Here is a 20,873-nt window from a genome sequence, read left to right as displayed (position 1 = left end):
CACCCTTTACACAAAGTATAGAATTTACAACATGCCATTAATGAGCATGTGTTTAAATACAACTTAAAAACAGATTGGGTATCCAGACCCAGTCGTGATAATCTTTTCACCCTCCCTCAAGTTGGACATAGTTTTGAACCATGAACAACTTGCCTTTTAACATCCAAAATCTGTCTTTGATAAGTCCTTTTATAAACAAGTCAGCAACTTGATCAGCAGTCCGAACGTATTCTGGTTCAATTTCCTTCTCTTCAACCTTCTGTCTTACAAAATGCTGATCAATTTCAATATGCTTGGCACGACTGTGATAGATGGGATTGAATGACATGTTGATAGCACTTTGATTGTCACACAAGAGAATGCTTTTAGAAATCGATTCTCCTACTTCTGTCAACAGGTGTCTGATCCAAGTCACTTCGGCTGTAGCAGATGCCATTGATCTGTATTCAGCTTCTGTACTCGACCTGGCAATAGCCTTTTGTTTTCTACTGCTCCAGGAGACAAGATTTAGGCCAATGAAAACACAGTATCCTGAGACTGATCTACGCTCATCTGGATCTCATGCCCAATCTGCATCTGTATAAGTAAGAAGTTCATGCATGTGATGGTCATGCATACTCTTTCTGTATAGAAGACCATCGTCAATAGTTCCCTTCAAATATCGAAGAATGCGTTTAACAGCTTCCATATGTCCAATATGTGGTTCATGCATAAACTGGGATACCTGATTGACCGAATAGACAATGTCAGGTCGAGTGAAGGTAAGATACTAAAGCATTCCGAATACCCTGCGATATCCTGTAGGGTCCTCATACAAATCTCCATCTTGAGAACTGAGTTTCTGATGAAGTACACTGGGTGTGCTTAGGGGCTTGCAGTCAGTCATACCTGCCTTGCTAAGAACATCAACAGTATACTTATGTTGAGTAAGTGTCATACCTTCACGAGTCCTATCAACTTCTACTCCAAGAAAATATCGCAGTTTACCAAGATCTTTCATCTTAAATCTATGGTTCAAAAGTTCTTTGACCTGTTCAATATGTTCATTAGAGTTACCTGTAATGATAATGTCATCAACATATATCAATAACAGGGTAACTATATTTGCACATTTGAATATGAAAAGAGAATGGTCAAGAAGAGACCGACTAAAACCATATTTTTCTACTTCAAGAGAGAAACTATCAAACCAAGATCGAGATGCCTGTTTCAAACCATATATAGCTCTCTTTAATTTGCACACGTATTCTTTGGAGTTCCCTTCAGCATACCTAGTGGGTTGCTCCATATATACTTCCTCCTTCAGAGTTCCATGAAGAAAGGCATTTTTTACATCCAGTTGACTAAGAGTCCATTGATGCTCAATAGCCAATGACAATATAATGCGGATAGTACTCATTTTCACGACTGGACTGAAGGTCTCATCATAGTCTTCTCCTGGCTCCTGTGTGAAGCCTCTGGCAACCAGTCGAGCCTTGTATCGCTCGATAGTACCATCTGGCTTATACTTTATCTTATACACCCACATTGAACCAACCACATTTCGATTGTGTGGTCTGGGAACTATATCCCAAGTGCCACACTCATGAAGAGCCTTCATTTCTTCGTTCATAGCTTCAATCCATCTTTTAGAATTTACTGCTTGATAAAACGTGGTGGGTTGATCTTATTTGCCCAAGGCGGTTAAGAAAAGTTGAAAATCCATTGTGAAATTCTCATAACTAACCCACCTATCAATAGGATGCCGAGTCCGGGTAGACCTTCTGTGTACAGGTGATTGAATGGAAACAGAAGGAGAATTCAGCTCCTGATTAGGGTTGGGGAAGATCTCCTTCTCACGTCGAGAGTAAACAATGCCTTTATACCTTTCGGGAGCCAATGATGATTCAGAGATCACACTTTCCTGAGTTCTTTGCACAGCAGTAGACACGTTTGCCTCATCTCTTCGATTACAGTCTGTAGAGCAAACACCATCAATACTAGAAAAGAGATCTGAGTTGAGCCAAGGGTGGTAAGTTTCAATTTCAGGAGTGACTACATTATGACCAAAATTGGATTCATCAAACACAACATTTCTGGATATCTTGATGTGTTTGCTCACGGGATCATAGCATCTATATCCTTTGTAATCATCAGCATATCCCACAAATCTGCACTGTAAGGCTTTATCCTGAAACTTGTGTCGCATTGAACTGTCAACATGAACATAACATACACACCCAAATACACGCAAATCGTGATAATTTGGATGCACACAATGCAAAGAAAAATAGGGTGATTTGTTTTCCAAGATATTCATGGGCAATCGATTTATGACATAGACTGTTGTATGAAAGGCCTCTGCCCACAAGGTAACTGGAAGATTACTATCATGCATCATGCTCATTGCACTTTCAACAATATGGCGATGCTTTCGTTCAGCAATCCCATTCTGTTGAGGTGTATGAGGGCAAGACACCTGCCTACTTATTCTATTTGTCTGGAGGAAATTAATAAAGTCATTTGAAGATAACTCACCCCCTCCATCACATGGGAAACACGTAATATTCTCAGAGAATTTATTTTGAACAAAGGTATGAAAATTCTGAAACAATTTGAAGGTTTCAGATTTACTTTTCATGAAGAAAATTCATGTATAACAAGAATAGTTATCAACAAAAATGAGATAATATCTAGTGCCAGACGTGGAAGGAACTGGAGCGGGACCCCAAACATCAGAACATATAATTTCAAATGGTCTTGAAGCTCTTTTATTAATGGAATGAAATGGAAGAACATGACTCTTACACTGAAGACAACTGGAACATTTTTTATTATCGACATTTAAATTCAAACTTGACTTGGGAATGACTGCTTAAAACAAGTTTATCAATAAAACGACTACTACAATGACCCAGACGACCATGCCAAAGATTCGGCTCAATACATTCAGAAAGATTAAAAACACTCTCAGGAGAAGCTGATGATGATGAAGTGAGCTTCAAGATGGAATCAACAGGTTGAACACGAGAGGAAGGATTCTCTTGGAACACGTACATATTCCCTTGCCGTTTTCCTTCAACGAACGTTTCCCTCATGTGAAGGTCCTTAACATGAACAGAAAAAGGAGTAAACTCGACTGAAGTATTAATGTCATCAACAAGTTTAGAGACTGAAACAATATTTTTCTTGATATTAGGAGCATGAATGACATTTCAAAGAGCAAGAGAAGAGTTGGACATAGGAATTACAGAATTTCCAATGTGCGAGATATGGTGATGAGACCCATCTCCAGTGACAATACTATTTCTACCAACATAAGGAGCAATATTTAGGAGCTTACCAGTATCACCAGTAACATGGGTGGCTGCACCAGAATCAACATACCAAGTACCGTGATCATTCTGTTTGATGTTCAATTCAGCCAAGGCAGATAACAATAGTTGCTTGACTTCCCCAGTATTCTTCAACGTATTTGTTCTCTTTCTTGTCTCCAATTGTTTCCCTCGATTTTGTGGGTTATACCAGCAATTTGCTTTGATGTGCCCCCTTTTGTTGCAGAGAAAGCAGGTAGGTATCGTCCTTTGCCTTTGCAGATTAGGAGACATACTGGGAGTAGGTAAAATTCTACGGGCTCCTTGTCCATTCTTCTCTTGACCTCCCCTTTCCTGAGATTCCCACCTGCCACGTCCTCGACCATATGTAACACATGTGGCAAGGACCTCATGTGCTCCAATGGGATTATGAATACCTTCAGAGAATCCCTTTAAGGTCATCTCATATTGTAAGAGCTTAGCACGTAGATCTTCAAAAGTAGGTAAGTCTGGCAAACACAGCAAGGAAGTAACCATCATGTGATAATCGGGTCCCAGCCCGCTTAAGGTCTGTTGCACCATATCTTTGTCACTGACCGCGTAACCCACGATGGCCAACTGATCTGTGATAGTCTTCATTTTGTTTAAGTACTCCATGACCGTCATGGAGTCCTTCCTCAACATTTGAAACTCTTTCTTTAAAAATAGAATTCTGGCCTAAGAAACTTGAGAATATGTCTGAACAAGACGATGCCATAACTACATAGCTGAGCAGTCATCTGGGATTGCCACAAGCACCTCCTGTGACAAAGTGGAAGTGATGTAGGCAATCAAAGCCTAATCTCGCTTCATCCAGGATACATACTCTGGATTTCTAACAAATGTAATTGAAGTTTCACCCTCTCCATTCTTGCCTTCTTGTGATAAGAACTCTGGAGGGACAGGAACAGAGCCATCCAGATGTCCAGAAAGATCCTGACTCCTTATGAATGGGATGATTTGTCTCTTCCAGGTTAAAAAGTTGGAATTGTTCAGTTTCTCAGACACAAGCTGACTGAGAAAGTTGGAAGATAGACCAGAGTGCGAAGAAGGGAATGAGTCCATAGTCAATGGGTGAAAAACAAGAAGGATTAAGAGACCGGAAAGGAAAATCGCTTTTAGAGCAAACAAAGTAAACTCGAAACTCGACTGTTGTTTTTTTTTTTTTTTTTACCTGCAGACCCGAGACAGAAAACAGAATATGCAGTGAGAAAGAAAAGAAACTGCTCTAAAAGAAATATGGATCAATCAGCAAGAAGGCACGTTAATATGAAAATAACATGTTTTATCTAATCGTATTTTCTTTCTAAAAGGGAAAATTCCAAAGTTGAGAGGTAGGCAGAATGATCTTAATCAATTAAGGAACTACAGCGAACTCACAGAAGAAGACAGATCAGATTCAGTTCTGACCTTAATTATGAGGAAAGATAAGGGATGGGTTTGACGTGATTTCAATCTTTGAAATCACGCAAACATGAATTCAGATTTGCGGGAAATAAAAAAAAATTATGGATCAGAAAAGAATATGCTATATGAAGAGAGGAATAGAGAAAGAGGAAAGAAACATGATAAGAAGAAATCGTTGGATTGAGAAGAAGGGAAGAAGTGATGAAAATCAAGAGGAAAATACCTTAGAGAATAGCAAGTAGGTTGGACACGATCTTCAAGGGATCTGTTGCTCTGATACCATGTTAGAAATGGTATCCCACCTTCAGCATAGAAGAAAGAGAAGCAGAGAGGGAGAGAGAGATCGATGGCTGCAGAAAAACCCCACACACTTAGGGTCTGCTGTATTCTGTATTAGATATACACACATACATTTTATTAGGGTACAAAAACACCCTTTACACAAAGTATAGAATTTACAACATGCCATTAATGAGCATGTGTTTAAATACAACTTAAAAACAGATTGGGTCTGGATCCTGAGATCCAGACCCAGTCGTGATAATCTTTTCAGATACCGGTTACAAAGAATAGCACCCAAGTAAAACAAACAGCCAGAACTTTATAAGCCTACTTGTGCAATGTGTATTTTTTTACAAGTGACCTAGTTTCATGTGATTCACAAAGTTCAAAAGTAACAGATTTTTGTTATTAAAGATCATGTAAATAAAATATGAACACATTCTTTCTCTCATCACCGACTTTCCTGGAAAAAGCAAAACTCATCAAGTCAGTTAACTTTAATTTTCGTGTCACTAGGCATCATCTAATAAATAAATGCATTGTTATGGTTACAGAAACAGAATTGTTTGACATAAGAAAGTGCAAGTGGTACCATTCGACACGCTATGATAATCATCCTATACCTATCTTTATTTATATACTGTTCACTATAATGGGTTTTTAAGCTTTCTACAAATTTCAGGTCACACTTATTCACTATAGTAACTACATACACATTTATTTGTGTCAAACATTTCTATTACTCTAGTGGAATTTGTATAGCACATAGGCCATAAACCTTCTTATAGTGTAGTCTAATATGACAAGAAATAATATAGATAGAAGCATTGCAGCAGTTCAAAATAGCCCAAGAGAATAGAACTATTGGACCAAATTCACAAAATAAATCAAATTATGAATAATTTCAATTAATTATCAATACACTAAGAAGGATTAGAAACTAGAACAATAACTTAAATACAAAAGCGGTGAATCATTTAATTAATATACACCAACACAATAGGCTTTGAACATGATCGAAAATATACAAAAAATCCACCTGGAATCATCACAAAATTAACAGGTGAGTTTAACAATGATGGCCAAAGAGTCTTAGCTTTAAAGATCCACCACACGTAAACTACCTTGGAACGACTTGTGCCAGTCCCAAGCCTGGATAAAGGAGGAGGGTTGGTGTCAGTGGCAAACGGCCGTGAAACTCAAGCCGCATCTTATGAAAATGAGTCCTAAGAACGTGTACCTTGGAAGATTCCTAGTAAAAGCAGTAGCAAGAAAGACACGTGCTAAAACATTCCTTTGAAACAACAACCAGCAATAGTAATCAACTATTCTTGGTAACACTTCCATGAACTGGAAACTGATAGAAGGATGCTTGAAAACAAGGCTTAAAATCAAAATTTGGTAGGGTACTAGTTTCACTAAGAAACAATTGGAAGTCATGTCTTGACAATCAAATCTATTCCTCATTGCTTTGACAAACAAAAGAATGCCACCCCCTCCAAAATCCTCAAGTCAATCATCAAGGAAATGCTTTCTATAAGGCATTCAACTCCTAGAATCTTGGAACTTGATGTTGCACATAATAAATAAGAAAGGATCAACCTATGTTTTTTTTTTGGATTTATAACCCAAAGAAACTGCACCCAGCACGCAGACCTGATCACAGTGTCTCAGCCTTCCATACCTATGGTCGTCATGCCGGCAGCGTAAAACTCCGAGGCTAGGACCCCTGCCCCAGGGCCTATGCTAGCCGTTGGCTTGCGTAGAGGGGTGACGCCCATGGGAATTGAACCTTGACTGCCTGTTTAGCAGCCAAGGCCCCACCCCACTACACCAACCCCCCCATGGGTCAAGGATCAACATATGTTGCACAAAATGCCATCTGAAACATGATATCTTCTCCCCAAGCAATAGGCTTGTCAATATATTCAACTTATTATCCTGATTAAGCAAGATTTTCCATAAATAGGGAAACGGAGAACTAGATAAATACTGATTTCTCAGACATGAAAACATGCATTAAGCTATATAACATTACGTGCCAAGTAAGTTATGCAGCTAAAAGGAAGATATCCTTTCTCAAACTGATCTCAGACAGGGAAAAATATACATCATATTCTAGCATATTTTCAAAAGCCATATACATTATGCTCCATCAAATTTCATCTTTCATGAACACCACAAACAAACATAGAGCAGTTGAATGATGCTAATGAGACGGGGAAATATCAAAACTGCCTTAACCAGGTCAGATTGTTTATAATATCACCTAATTACTTGCAGCAGAAAATTAATAACAAAGTAGCCAATATCATCAACATTTGTACAATTTTCAGGAGATTACCTCTATTCTTCGCTGCACTTTGGCCTCTCCCTCAGCCTCTATGCTGTCCAATTTCAATAATTGCATCATCAACATTTCTGTTAACACAATGAATCCTTTGTCAGCCACCTTCGTCCCACTGTGCACAGCCCTTTCCAAGGCTAAAACCTGCAAATAAAGACTTGCTATGAAAACACATGTAACCAAACCATGCTAAGGCAGCCATGTTCAACCAAAAAACCAATCACGTTTTCTCGCTCTAACTTCTAAAACATGTAGGAATTTTCTCGAATAGTGGCAAAGAACTTCTACCTTTTCTAAGAGATTATCCACCTCTACTCTGACTTGACCTAAAGCTTCACAAGCCTTGGAAATCCCTTGATCCTTCTTCATCTGCTCCAACTTCCTCCCTTTGCTTCCAGGGTCTTCTAAAAGCATCATCTTTGACATGTCCTTGACACCAACCATGTGCAAGAACTCATTATTAGCTTTTTCTTTACCTCTGAATAAGAGCCTTTGTTCTTGAGGCTCTAATCCTGTCTCCTGGGCAACCACCTTCTTCAAATCCCCTTCATTGGAATAAGATGAAAAAAGAAAAAGGAAAACAATGAAAATAACCTGAAAATTGTAAACAATCAAAAGGATCGAATCAGGAAATGCACATCTATCTGTAGATGTAAGACAAGAAAAGCGAAATTTCCAAATTGCCTTCGTTGGTAATTCAAATGGAGAAAATGACAAATACGAACACGTTGCAACTTCGTATGCAAACAAGCAGTGTACTCCCCAGACATCGAGAGAGAGAGAGAGAGAGAAAGAGAGTATCCATCACTCTACCTATAGAAATGCAACAACAAAGAACATGGGGGAGCAAAAAAGAAGAAGAAGAAAATAATAATGGAGAAAAATGAGAAATACCCAAAAATACAAACAACCAAGTTGCACCCATTAACCAATTTACAGATAGAAAACAAAAGAACGGGTTGTTTCTTATACCAAAAGTAGCCTGAGCAGGTATACTGATATCATGTTGGTAAGAGCCATGAGAGACCTTGACCTTAATCAAAGGCCCAGAAGACGACGCCCCATCATTCCTCGTCTGTACAAGCATCCCTCCGGGCCTTAATTTCTACTCTACGTCTTCACTGGCTTTATGATCTTGAACCCCTCTGCAATTCCAACTGCGCATGCTGAGATGTTATTCTCAATCACCAACAAAAGAAAACGAAACAACACAGAAAAGGAAATGTGGAAAAAGGAGAGACCACAATTGCAGCAGTCTGATGAGGAGGATGAATTGGTAGGCTTATGCGTCCGTGATGCTTTACAGTTTTGCATATATGGATTGAAGAAAAAATTGAACAAAAATGGGTATGGACGACCTTTCTCCTTTGGGCGGTGGTCCCGCAGGGACACAGGAAAAGTGCCAGGGAACTTTTCACAGACACCGCAAACATTTTGTGGGCTAAATTTTCTACTGTTTACTGCAAACTTCTTTGTTTTGTTTTTTTCGATGAAGAAAAAAAAGAACACTTTTTGAGTTTTCGTTGGTCAATGGCCTAGTAGTTCCGGCACGCCAATATTCTCGTTTTTTGTTTTTCGTTTAACAAGGAAAAATCACCTCACTCGTTCTCCAAGTCAATGGTGTAAAAACCTGCCGATACCTATCGTATCGCCAGAAAATCAATAAGATAATGACCTGAATCGGCTATTTTTTAATAAATATAAAATAAGCTTAAAAATATTTTTTAGTATTATTTTAATGACTATTGACCTAATATTTTTTAATTATTTTTTGGCTGATTCAGAACGATTCACATAAGAGTAAGTATCAATTGATTCACCTAAATGGTTGTACAAACAATATAGATATGACAACATTGGTAAGAACCCTATAACCCTTTTACACCAAATTGAGTGAAGTTACCAACCTTTTTTCTGCCGCTCAGCCTGAGTCTCATCAAACTGGAATTGTGTAGAGAGAGTCTTCATTTTCTTAGGACTCTCTAGAAAAACCCACCCAGCTCACAGTCTATCCAGGTAGGGACTATGGTGGGATGCTTTTTCTAGAACTCCACTCAAGGTAGGAGTGTGTTTGTACTTCTACTAATTTAAGCTTCTTTAAAGCTATATATAGGTGTATCTTGTTTAGGAAAGAGAATGTATTTTTCTTACTTCTCTTTCACACCTGTCATTGACTCCCAAGAAACGCTTTTTCTCTCTTGTTGTCGACCTTCATCCATCTCACGCTTTCCTATGTAGTTGATTAGGAAAGACAATTCTCTCACTCCCCCAACATTGTTCGTCGCTCTTGCTTGTGGTGTGTAATTTTTTGTGGAGTTGTGTCTCAAGTCCAATTTGTCAGAATCTGTAAAACCGTTCTCTGTAAGAGTTTGGGTTTTAACAATTGTATAAAAGCATTATTTTTGAGGGCCACAACATCCAATCGATTGCCTTAGACAAGGCAGCAAGGGCCCACACCGTTCACGGTTTTTGTACAAGTTTGATTTGATACCTTATTTTCTAAATCATATTTTGTTCAGTTGCATTAAATTTTTTATCGTGTGTGAAATTAGATTAGACACAACATTGATCTACCCCCAATCTTTAGGATTCTGGTTGATTAACGTTCCCCAAGACATTTTTGTCTGTCACCAAGAGCTTGATAACAGTCCCGATGGCTTGGTAGTTGTGTGGCTAAATTTTTTCTCATGCCTACATCCAAGTTCGGCTTTCAAAATTTTATCTCTGTAGTTTTTTAGCTCTAAAAAATCATAAAAAAATCATCTTAGTTAGTCCTACGTATCCTAAACGGAACTCAATTTACATATCAAAAAAATCAATTTCCAATTTCTAGATATTACCATTTTAACCTGTTAGATTCAGTGACTAGATCCTAATGACCTAACATTTTTAAACTTTAAAAATTTTCTTAGGCCTGATCATATATCCATAAATCCTGAAATTTTTATCTTAGAAACGTAAATTTGTTACCTTTCAATCTCAATTTACAGATCTCAAAAATCATCTAGATCGCTGAGATCTGGTTCGATCTTTGAAACCTGTCAGAACCTAAAAAACTAACTAAACTTGTAACGTCCTGACTCAACCCAGAATTAAATTAATTATGACCTTATAAAGGCCCTAAAAAATCTTAGAAAAAATATTTTTACGTACATGATATCTCTGACCAAACGACCAAATCCAAAGTCAGCCTTAAACTCTAGTCTGTAGCAACTTTGGAGGGCCCTGACATGACATGGGCTCAATATATGGTTGGTGAACTCGATGCAGAGTTCTTAGCTCGCATCAATCCAATTGATGAGAGGAAGAGCAGGGTGACAACAGATCCTTAAGTGACTTGTTATTGTGGTTGGATTTGCTCCATATCATAATCAAGGAGCCCTCTAAGCAACTCCATAGAAAAGTGAATAAATATGCTCAAAAGACCCTTGAGTTGCTGCAAGCACAAATCAATAATGAATTCAGAACTATAGAATTATAGATTTTGTGTGACGTTAGATAGGAACTTCAATGGGTGCAGATGTACACCGGTTTTTCTAGCGGACCGTGAAGCAGAAAATCTTAGAGGATGTCGGATTGAATCTGACGACATTATATGATGAGCTCAAGAGTATGCTCAGATGTTGCCTTAAACCACCACCACCTAAGGAGGTTAACCATCCAACCGAGCCACCCAGGTTGGCTCCCCCTTTCCCTCATCCTTGTTCTTCCTCTAGAAACGACTAGACCTTAGCGTCGACCATTGCGAATATGCCCACCACCTACCCAACAACTCCAAAAACTCCCCTGACAACGACTACGTATGATCGAAGGATGACCATCACCTGGTTCATGGATGACATGTTTCCATGATAATGAGGCGCTAAGCCCCACAAACCCAAAGTTTTGGTGCCCCTCACCGTCTACATCTTTGACCCATGCAACTATATGGAGTTAGCATCTAGCTTCGACAGGACTGACCTCGCGAGAGATCCCTCTCCCTCTCAACAAAGAACGATAGAAGAAAAGGGAGATGGGACAACGCTCGACGGCCCACTCGCTTGTGATCATCCATCAAACCTCTATTGAGTCATGGGCTATCGATAGAGAGGTGACCAAGACCGATTCTGACCTAGTCCTTACTGGTTCTCAAACTCTGAATCAATTGCGATTAGCTTTGAACTTGGATTCACCTTCCCCTTACTTAAAGTGGATCTAAAAGTCGTTACAATTGGATCATACATTACAAGTGGTTCTGTTCGGGGTTATGCACCCACCACTCTCTTTATTTGGATCATCAACAAACTACATCTTTTCACCACCAGCTTCTCTAGATCAATGCTCAATTGATTTGCATCTTTTGGAGATTGTGTTTCTTTTATAGGTCTTAGAAGTCAAGCAAAACGAAAAGAAATAAAAGTGAACCATACTTGAGGCTGAGTTGTGCACTGGGTCTGAAGGGGAGCAACAAAGTTCAGCCACTGTGCACATATAAAGGTTGAGGATGAACAGCTGTAGCAGTGCTTAGAGTTTCTGCTTGAGGGTGAGGTGTGTTTGAGAAGAGTAGATTATTACATACCCATTTCTACCATAAGTCCTCATTTTCCTAAGACTCTCCAGAGAAACCCGTTAGGACTATGGTGGGATGCCCCTTAGAATCTCATTCAAGTTAAGAGTGTATTTGTACTTTTACTAATTTACCCTCTTATAAAGTTATATATAGAGATATCATGTTTAGTTGTTTTTAATAAAGTTTATTTAGAGATTTCTTCAATCTTTCTACAAGAGAACACATTTTTTTCTAAACTCTCTTCCACCCCGTTATCGACTCGGCCTCTCATGTCATCACCCTCCATCCACCAAATGCTTTCGTGTATAGCTAACCAAGAGAGACAACTCTCTCATTCTCCCAATGTTGCACACCCCTCCTGCTCGTAGTGCACACCACTATATGTTGTATTTCACGTCCAGCTCATTGGAATCCGTAGAACCATCTTCTATGAAAGTTCTAACAAGTGAGGTGCAATGATATTGCATGTTTTAAGTGTGTTGTTGTACCTGATCACCCACCATCTGTTGTTGGGCTCCACTGTTGACAGTCTATATCTCAAAGATAGTGGGTGATCAGGTGATGCAGAGTACTAAAAAGTGTGCAATCATATTGCACCTTATCCTAACTCCCATACACCTAACTTCATGGCATGCACCCATGGATTTCAAATTCACGATACTTCAGCTTGGTGACGTCTACCAGTGGCCTTAACCAGATGAGCACCCTTGTGGGCCGTTTGTGTCTTATGGCACGTTTGCTTACATCTCATGCGATTCAGGTACTGTCATTCAAAATCACAGGGTGGACAATATGATTTCCAATCAAAATGAGAAGTAAAATGTCCCTAATGTGATTTTGAATCTGGCTGCTCAATTTTCTCATATTTGCTTGTCCATGAGAAATGCGGTAGATGAGAATCGCTCTCATTACGAGATTTTAAGAGTGTTTTACAAATAATTGCCTAATAATTTATTAGCTAGTTACAAAAGGCACCTAACAAGCTGGTCATTACATTAGCCGTTTGCTTTTATAATTAGTGCTAGTAAATGAGCCAAACAAACCAAAGAAGAGGTGCCCAAGCTTGGCTAGGTTTGTGGTGAGTTGAGCTGAGATCGAGCTTGTCAAATTATCCCAGTTAGAACTGGATCATCTGCCAAAAATACACTATCTCAAAAGTGAAAGTAGTAAAATGTATTTGCACTCTAGACCTATTGACCCAGCTCAATGTGTCTCCTTTACCAAAAAATTATACTATTTTAAAGTTGAGATTTGAACCTGCTAGCAAGCCAAACACTTTGACTATTTATTTTTCACTATTTTATGTAATATCAAATATATTTATTACTATTTTTTTTATAGGCAAGCTGGGGTTTGGCAGACCCCTTCCCGACCTTCTGACTCTCCTTCATACTTTCTTCCATCAGTCATTCCTGTTTTCCCTCCTCAAGACTTATCTCCTTACCTGCATCTGAGATTAATGGGGCAAATAGGTTTTCTGATGTGTATGAGGGCTCTACCATAGATTTCCTTCCGTTCTTTCTTGTTGTTTTCACCTGTTTCCATCCATCGACGTCCTCAGAAAGTGTGCTCTCCTGTGCCTTGGATCTGATCCTGCTCCTGAGTAGATGATCTCTTGCTGGATCAATATCTATCACCTAGACAGGATGAAAATCGAGCAGAACCTCGATTTTCAATCGAGCAAAATGCTTCATCCTTGTTTTTTATTTCGTGAAGGAATCCAATATGAGAAGCTCCCCCCTCCCAAGGAGGCGGCTATCGCCGCAAAGACATCCAACTTCCCAAAATTCTGTCAAGAGATCACCATGCCCCCTTTTTTGCATGATGGTTTTCATGTGTTCGTCACTTGTTATTGAAATAAAGAATGATTCTTCTTATAGCCCAAAAGAGCAATTTGGGCATAGGATTGTTGGAATATGGATTGGATCCAACCTGATGGGACCTGGTTTGACATGAGTACATTATAGTATAGCATAACTCATGAGCAGTTATGCTAACCAACCAAAGGGTTTCCTTTTTCTCTTATTTTGAGTTCAGGGTTGACTTGAGGGCTTGGACTCATCGCCGATAGGTTGAGAAGAATGCCAAGTACCCGGGTACGCTCATTTTATCCATGGCATTTACCAGTATGTATTACTGCTTTTACATTGCAGTTCTATTTTGAAGAACGCCAACAATTATTTCAAAGATTGAACATGAACTCATATTCCATGTTTTTTACCGAGAGGATACTCAAAAGATCCTGCAAGCATGGTCCATATGAGAGGCTCTTACAACTGCTCGTGTCCTGATTAAAAAAAAAAATCATAGACTTGAGAATTGGAGTAGCAGGACCCTCTGTATGGCTGGCAGATTGACCCTTATTAAATAAGTTTTAGCATCTCTTCCCATTTATTGGATGTCAGGTTTGTCGTGTAAAGCATCCTAAGATTTCGCTCGGCCATTTGATATAGAGAAAATGCCATTATCCAGAGCAGCAGCACCCTTTTGCTAGACAGCTGATTTTGTAAAACGCTGGGTGAGATTAACAAATCAATTGTTACAAACTGATGGCTGTTTATGAACTGGCGGGGGGGGGGGGTGTTGGGTGGGGAGGGGGCATTTGATTAAGAGTACAAACCTTTAGTAGAAAATTGAAATTTTATACATGAATTAGGCCAAAAAAGTTGTTCAAATATTTGAAAATTTATTGAGTCACTTGTACCCGCCTGAGGCATAAGGGTATGTTTGATGGCTTGTCCAAGGTTGGAAGAAATGAACAAAAAGAACGGAACAGAGCATTGGTTCTGTTCGTTCTGTGACAACTGTTCTAAGTCCAACGTTTGTTTGAACCGTACTCAAATGCTATGTTCCAATTGTCTGGTGTTTGATGACGATGTGCCCCCAGGTCGGATTGCACTGTAGCAATCTACAGTGGAACCTGTTCAGTTTCTCAAACCCCCATGGCTATGTCTGACCACTGCCACCAACGGTAGGCGTTAAATGTCGCCACCTTTCGATGATGGCCGGTGAAGAGAGGAGTTTTTTCTTTTTTTGCAGAGGGTTTACACCCTCTTCTCAGCATCCTTCCTCGGTTGTAGTCATCGTTGGCCGACCACAACAGTCCACAATGACCAGCCATCGCAGGTTATAGTGATGGAGGGTTGCAAGGCAGGGAACAAATTTTATTTTTTTTTGTGAACCGCGACCCTGTGCCAGCAGCCACCATCGCCAACGGCCGCCTCAGGTGGTCAGTCCCGGATGCAGCCCGCCAGCGACGGCCAACCATCAGTACCCAAGGTCGACCACCGACAGCTGCAGCAGTGGAAGCTGTGAAAAAATAGGGTTTCACCCCGTCTCTGCTAACCCCCTTGTTGCAGCCGACCACACTGGTATCGGCGATGGCAGCCATCAACAACCAGCCATCGTCAGCGACAGAAAACTGCTAGCAGCAAGCTGGTTGTAGCTTGAGCAAGGGGGGGGGGGTGTCATTGTGGGGAAACTCATGTCAGGGGCTTCAAAAACATGATAGAAATCTAGATTTTGGCATCGCGGTGACCATCGTTGCCTCTGTGAGAGGGAAGATCTTTCGGTAGGTGCCGCACTAGAATTTCTGATGACGGCTGGGTGCCGTGAAGGAGGAGGCAACGATGGAGGAGTCTGGCTGGGGGCGGACGTTGGGGAGAGGAGCATGAGGGAGATGGAAACGTTCTCCTCCGGCGTGGTGTCAGAGATGGAGCTCACGGGCTCCTCCGACGAAACATCACCGTCGGTGGGCCGCCGGGGGTGAGGAAGAAGCGGCGGTGGTCCCTCCTCCTCCTACTTGGCTGGTGGATCTCTTCCGTCTCATCCGGCTATCATGGACGGTGGTGGTGGGGCGATGAAAGAGGAGGCGTAGATGGCGAAGGAGAACTCGGGATCCGATAGGAACCAAGAGCTCACGCGCGCGCCCATCGAGAAACTTTCATTTTATTTTTGTAACAAGGAAGAGGGTGGAACGAAAATAACATACTTATAAGAACGCGGTGGACGTGCGGAACGTCGTCCGCCGTGTCCAACGTTTGTTGAAAATCGCCATTCTTAGCGTAATTTTCGTCTGAATCACGCTGAGAACAGAGCATCAAACGTACCCTAAAGGAACACTTTCACCTTTTCTGTTAAATAACTCTATGCTATTTATTGATCTTATGCTAAACAGATAAATATCGAGGGCATTTTAATCACCTTTTAATAAAATGAAGTCAACTAATTGATTCTAAACAAGGCTGGCTGGTAAATAAAATAAGCCACGCATTATTTAATTTGCACTTGGCTTGCCCAAATTCGGAAAAATAAGCTTGGCAAGCCAAAACATGAACAATAGGTGTTCAACTCAACTCTGTTGGTAGGAACTCATTAAATAGTAATGAAAATGGAACCCGCCCGGATTTACTTACTGGAAAAATAGGAAGCCCCTGATGATTTCGTCAATGGAAGAAGGTGATGGTGATGGAGAGGGAGGGAGACATCCTTACTTCTTAGATTGACGTCCATCATGGAGCATGGACAGACCCCTGCATTAATCCCTCAAGGTGTGTTTGATGTTTTGTCCAAGATTAGATGGAACAAACAGAACATAACAAACACAACACATGTTATCTGTTATGTAACAACCGTACCACATCATGAGAGAAGAGTAAGCGCCATGGAACTTGAGCCACTTCGGGTAACTTTTTGGGTGGAGATAAATGGGAAAAAAAAACGACAGAGAACAACCCAATGAAGGAACTGAAGATAGACCAAATCAGAGGGCGACTGAGGGGGTGATAATCCTTGTTCACAGAGACTGTTTGAGTTGTTCTTTGAAAAGAGGAAGGCTTAAATATTTGATAGGAAGGTGGGCCCTTTGCCAACCACATTGACGATTTATGTGATCCAACTGACTATGAGATAAGTTGAAAGGAACATACATGGATTTCTCAAGACTAACAATGAGGCAGGATTTTTCTTCAAATCCTTAAATAATTCGAAAGAAATAATTTACAGATTGCTTCTTGACTCTAAGGAAGAACAATGCATCATTCCCAAAAAGATAGTGGCTTCAATTGAAACCTTTCACCAAAACCAGGGTGATATGACCAACACCCTCAGCTTGATTAAGGCGACGACTAAGTCTCTCCATCACCAAGAGGAAAAGGAAAATGAAAAGGAGAAGGGACAGAGGATCCCCGTCAGATTCCTCTACTATTATTCAAGACCCGGTCTGCCATTGACGACCACCGCAAACTTAGGAGTAGATATACTACAACACATAATGCGGTGAGTCCAGACCTCCTCAAATCCAAAATGCGGAAGAGTATCCTGCAATTAGTTTTAAACACGATGGATGGTGTCTTGCTATAGGCCATAGAAGAAATTAACTCATGGGCAATGATGATGCTTTCTTAGATGGAGCGACCCTTTAAAAAGTCTCACTGGTTTTGAGAAATAATCCTTTGGAGGATGGGAGTCATGTTATATAAAAAATTACACAAGCTAATAGGCCGAAATTTTATAAGAGAGTTGGTTTTGTATTCCTTTGAAATGAGATCAATGTGAGTGGAGTTGATGCTTTTAAGAATTTTACCTTTGGCTAAGAAGTAGTGGATAGCCACACAAACATCTTTGGAGGTAATTAATTGATCAAAATTGCTGAAAGAAACTCCCTAAAAGCCTTCAGGGCCTAGAGAGCTTTTTCCATAAAGGAAAAAGACTGCGTGAGAGATCTCAGCTTCAGAGATGGGTCTGAGGAGGCTCTCATTCTCCTTTCTAGTAACGTGAAAGTCCAAAGACCCCTAAAAAATGTTTGAATCAACATTTGATCGCGAAAGTAATTTAGAGAAAAACCAGTAACTTCTCTAAATATATCTTCCCTACCCAACACACTCCAAACGTCCTCCTTTTGAATCCAGTGGATCTGCTTTCATTGAATGTTTGTGGTGACCATGAGGTGAAACAAATTGGCCCTGCTCTACTTGGCCTGCAAGTTGGAGATTTTCTCACTAATTTGGGTTTTTCCCTACTATATATCTCTTTCTCCCAATCATGAAGTTCGCGACAAACAATTGATAGCTTCTAAGACACATGAAACATAGGGCATCCCGGCGACCTCCGTGGACCACCATTAATGGTCGCGGCACCTTGGTATGGCTGTTTGAGTCATAAAAGAGGGAATTATGGTCAGAGACCAATTTCGCACTGCAAGAAATATAGGTTTTGCTGGCGCACCCCGACAATAGCGCCACAGTAAAGGACTTTTTGCTGGCTCAGAAATCATCTGTGCTAGCCAAATTTTTTCCTCTGGCACAGAAAATAGAGGGCCATTAAAAAGTGTTTTTGCTGGCGCAAAATAGCTTTGGGGTAGCAAAAAATTAGGACATTGTTTGTTGTTCCACGGTTTTTCTTGCCCGATCAGGAGAGTTGAAAGCGAGGATGATGGGAATCGGAACATCCAATAGTCGTTCATGAAGCATTAATCAATCTTGCTTGTCCAGTAATGAGTGGAGGAAAAGTACTTTGGTGCCTAATGAGTGGAGGAAAAGTGCTTTGGTGCCTCTATATAAGAATAAGGGTGATATATAAGATTGCACAAACTATCGTGGTATAAAACTCATGAGTCATACTATGAAACTTTGGGAGAGGGTGATTGAGTCTAGGTTGAGAAAGGTTGTCATGATATCGGAGAATCAATTTGGTTTTATGCCTGAAAGATCTATTATGGAAGCTATACATCTTCTTAGACAACTTATTGAGAGAAATAGAGAGAGGAACAAAGATTTGCATATGGTTTTTATTGATTTGGAGAAGGCTTACGATAGAGTACCTAGGGACGTTCTCTGGTGGACAATGATGAAGAAAGGTGTTTCTCTCAAGTACATTAGTATAATTAAAGATATGTATGAAGGAGTAGTAACCAATGTCTTTACTTGTGGAGGGGTGACAACCAATTTTCCTATAACGGTTGGGTTACATCAAGGATCTGCTTTAAGCCCTTTCTTATTTGCTATAGTAATGGATGAGCTTACGAGATCAATTCAAGAAAATGTGCCATGGTGTATGTTGTTTGCTGATGATATTGTTTTGATTGATGAGTCTAGAGCTGGGGTTAATGCTAAGTTAGAATTATGGAGACAGACATTGGAAGCAAGAGGTTTTAAGTTGAGTAAGAGTAAGACATAATACATGGAATGTCGATTTAGTAAGCAACGAAATAGAGATAGGAGTGTAGTGAAGCTTGGTGAGCAAGAAATACTGGTGGATGATTCTTTCAAATATTTGGGATCTATCATTCAAAAGTATGGAGAAATTGATGAAGATGTAAATCATAGGATAAAGGTTGGGTGGATGAAATGGAAGAGTGCAACTGGAGTGTTGTGCGATCGTAGAATGCCATTGCGGTTGAAGGAAAAGTTTTATAGGACAACTATTAGGCCCGCTTTACTATATGGTACGGAATGTTGGGCTGCCAAGAGACATCATATTCAAAAAATGAGTGTAGCTGAGATGCGTATGCTGAGATGGATGTGTGGAAATACAATAAAAGATAAGATTCGGAACGAGGAGATACGTAAGAAGGTAGGCATTGCACCCATTGAAAATAAGATGAGAGAGAATCATTTACGGTGGTTTGGACATATTTGACGAAGGCCTAATGATGCTCCAGTTAGAAGGATGGAGAAATGGGAAAATATATTAGTTAAAAGAGGTCGGGGTAGGCCTAAGAAGACATGGATGGAGGTGATAGGAAAGGATATGAATGCTTTGAACCTCACCGAGGACATGGCATTGGATAGAAATGAATGGAGGAGAAGGATTCATGTGGAAGACCCAGAATGATTTTCTTTGTTGGTTCATATCGCCGACCCCAATTGTTTTGGGATGAAGGCGTAGTTGTTGTTGTTGCTTGTCCAGTAATGAGATCCCATTTGTTTGTTGTGCCATGTGAACCGGGTTGAGACATCTTCAATTTCCATAAGACCAATTGAATCCAAAAATGTTAGTCTTCAAAGCCAATACCACATTCATACACTTAAAAATGGGCCTGTATTTAGATCCAAATTCAACACGTCACAGGGAAGTTATGGATTTGTGTAGGATCTAAGCTTTAGCTATATAGTATCCACTAAGATTTGGTGAAACCTATTTCTTCTCATATGGAAAAAGTACGTTTTTGGATTTGACAATATGAGTTGGATTCAGGTTAGACCAAAGAGAGTTCTCTCATCCTTTTATACTTCCATTTGATGTTATGATAAGTAGAAGATGGGAAAAGAGATGAGCCACTCATGGCTAGGAATGTGCTTGACTTGCAAACAACTCGTTCGAACACCTAAAAGGTAGAAGTTTAACAAGTTAAACACAAACAATAGGTTGCTCGGCTTGTCTTGACTCATATAGGCTTGTTAGCTAAGAATTAATATTTTTAAATATATGTTATACAACATAATTAGTGCAAAATAAATGGCTGAAGTGTTTGGTTTGCAAAGAATAGGTTTAGAGTTAAAATTCTGTCATTTCTTGCTTTGGAATGATGTATATTTTTTCACAAATGAGACAGCTTAAGCATGCCTTGATAGGCCTAGTGTTCAAACCTATTACTTTCAGTTTGAAAACAATGTATTCTTTTTGTAAATGAGACAACTTGAGCTGAGTTCAACTTACCACAAGAATGAGCTAATTAAGCTTGAATATCTCAAGCACAGCTACTTTAGATTGTACCAGCCCTAATGATAATATTATAATCCTATATAAATTTGCCACATTTGCTTCTTCAATTTATTAATTTGTCATTAATTGGAAAATATTTTCCTAAGTTTTTTTTTTCTCTTAGAAATATTAATAAGTATATGCATTAACCAAAATCAGCATAACAATGCAGTCTCATTGAACCCAAAGCCAATTTGGTTATAGATGACAAAAACTTTTATTGATCTAGGATCAATTAGCTATCTTTATGTAT

General features: G+C 39.7%; 1 protein-coding gene across 6 annotated transcripts in view; it reads right to left on the bottom strand.

Annotated features, from left to right (window-relative positions):
* LOC149821054 (BAG family molecular chaperone regulator 4-like) overlaps positions 1–8,682 on the bottom strand; it is a 53,945-nt gene extending 45,263 nt beyond the window's left edge. For 2 of the 6 annotated variants that reach the window (XM_089982989.1, XM_089982993.1), the window contains exons 1-4: positions 8,610–8,682; positions 8,341–8,525; positions 7,657–7,913; positions 7,366–7,512 (exon numbers count right to left, since the gene is read on the bottom strand). In XM_089982989.1, the coding sequence (XP_089839115.1) occupies positions 7,366–7,512; positions 7,657–7,913; positions 8,341–8,455 (519 nt within the window). In that variant the 5' untranslated portion in view covers positions 8,456–8,525; positions 8,610–8,682. Of the gene's footprint in view, positions 1–4,205; positions 5,128–7,365; positions 7,513–7,656; positions 7,963–8,340; positions 8,526–8,609 lie in introns of those variants that run through there. The other 4 variants (XM_089982994.1, XM_089982991.1, XM_089982990.1 and 1 more) reach the window with 4 other exon arrangements.
* Between the last annotated feature and the right edge of the window lie 12,191 nt (positions 8,683–20,873).

Source organism: Nuphar pumila, chromosome 12 (genome assembly GCF_984573655.1).
Source record: "Nuphar pumila chromosome 12, dmNupPumi1.hap1.1, whole genome shotgun sequence".
Lineage (NCBI taxonomy): Eukaryota > Viridiplantae > Streptophyta > Magnoliopsida > Nymphaeales > Nymphaeaceae > Nuphar > Nuphar pumila.
The sequence above is the reverse complement of the archived record's forward strand: the minus strand, read 5'-3'. Positions and strand labels throughout refer to the sequence as shown.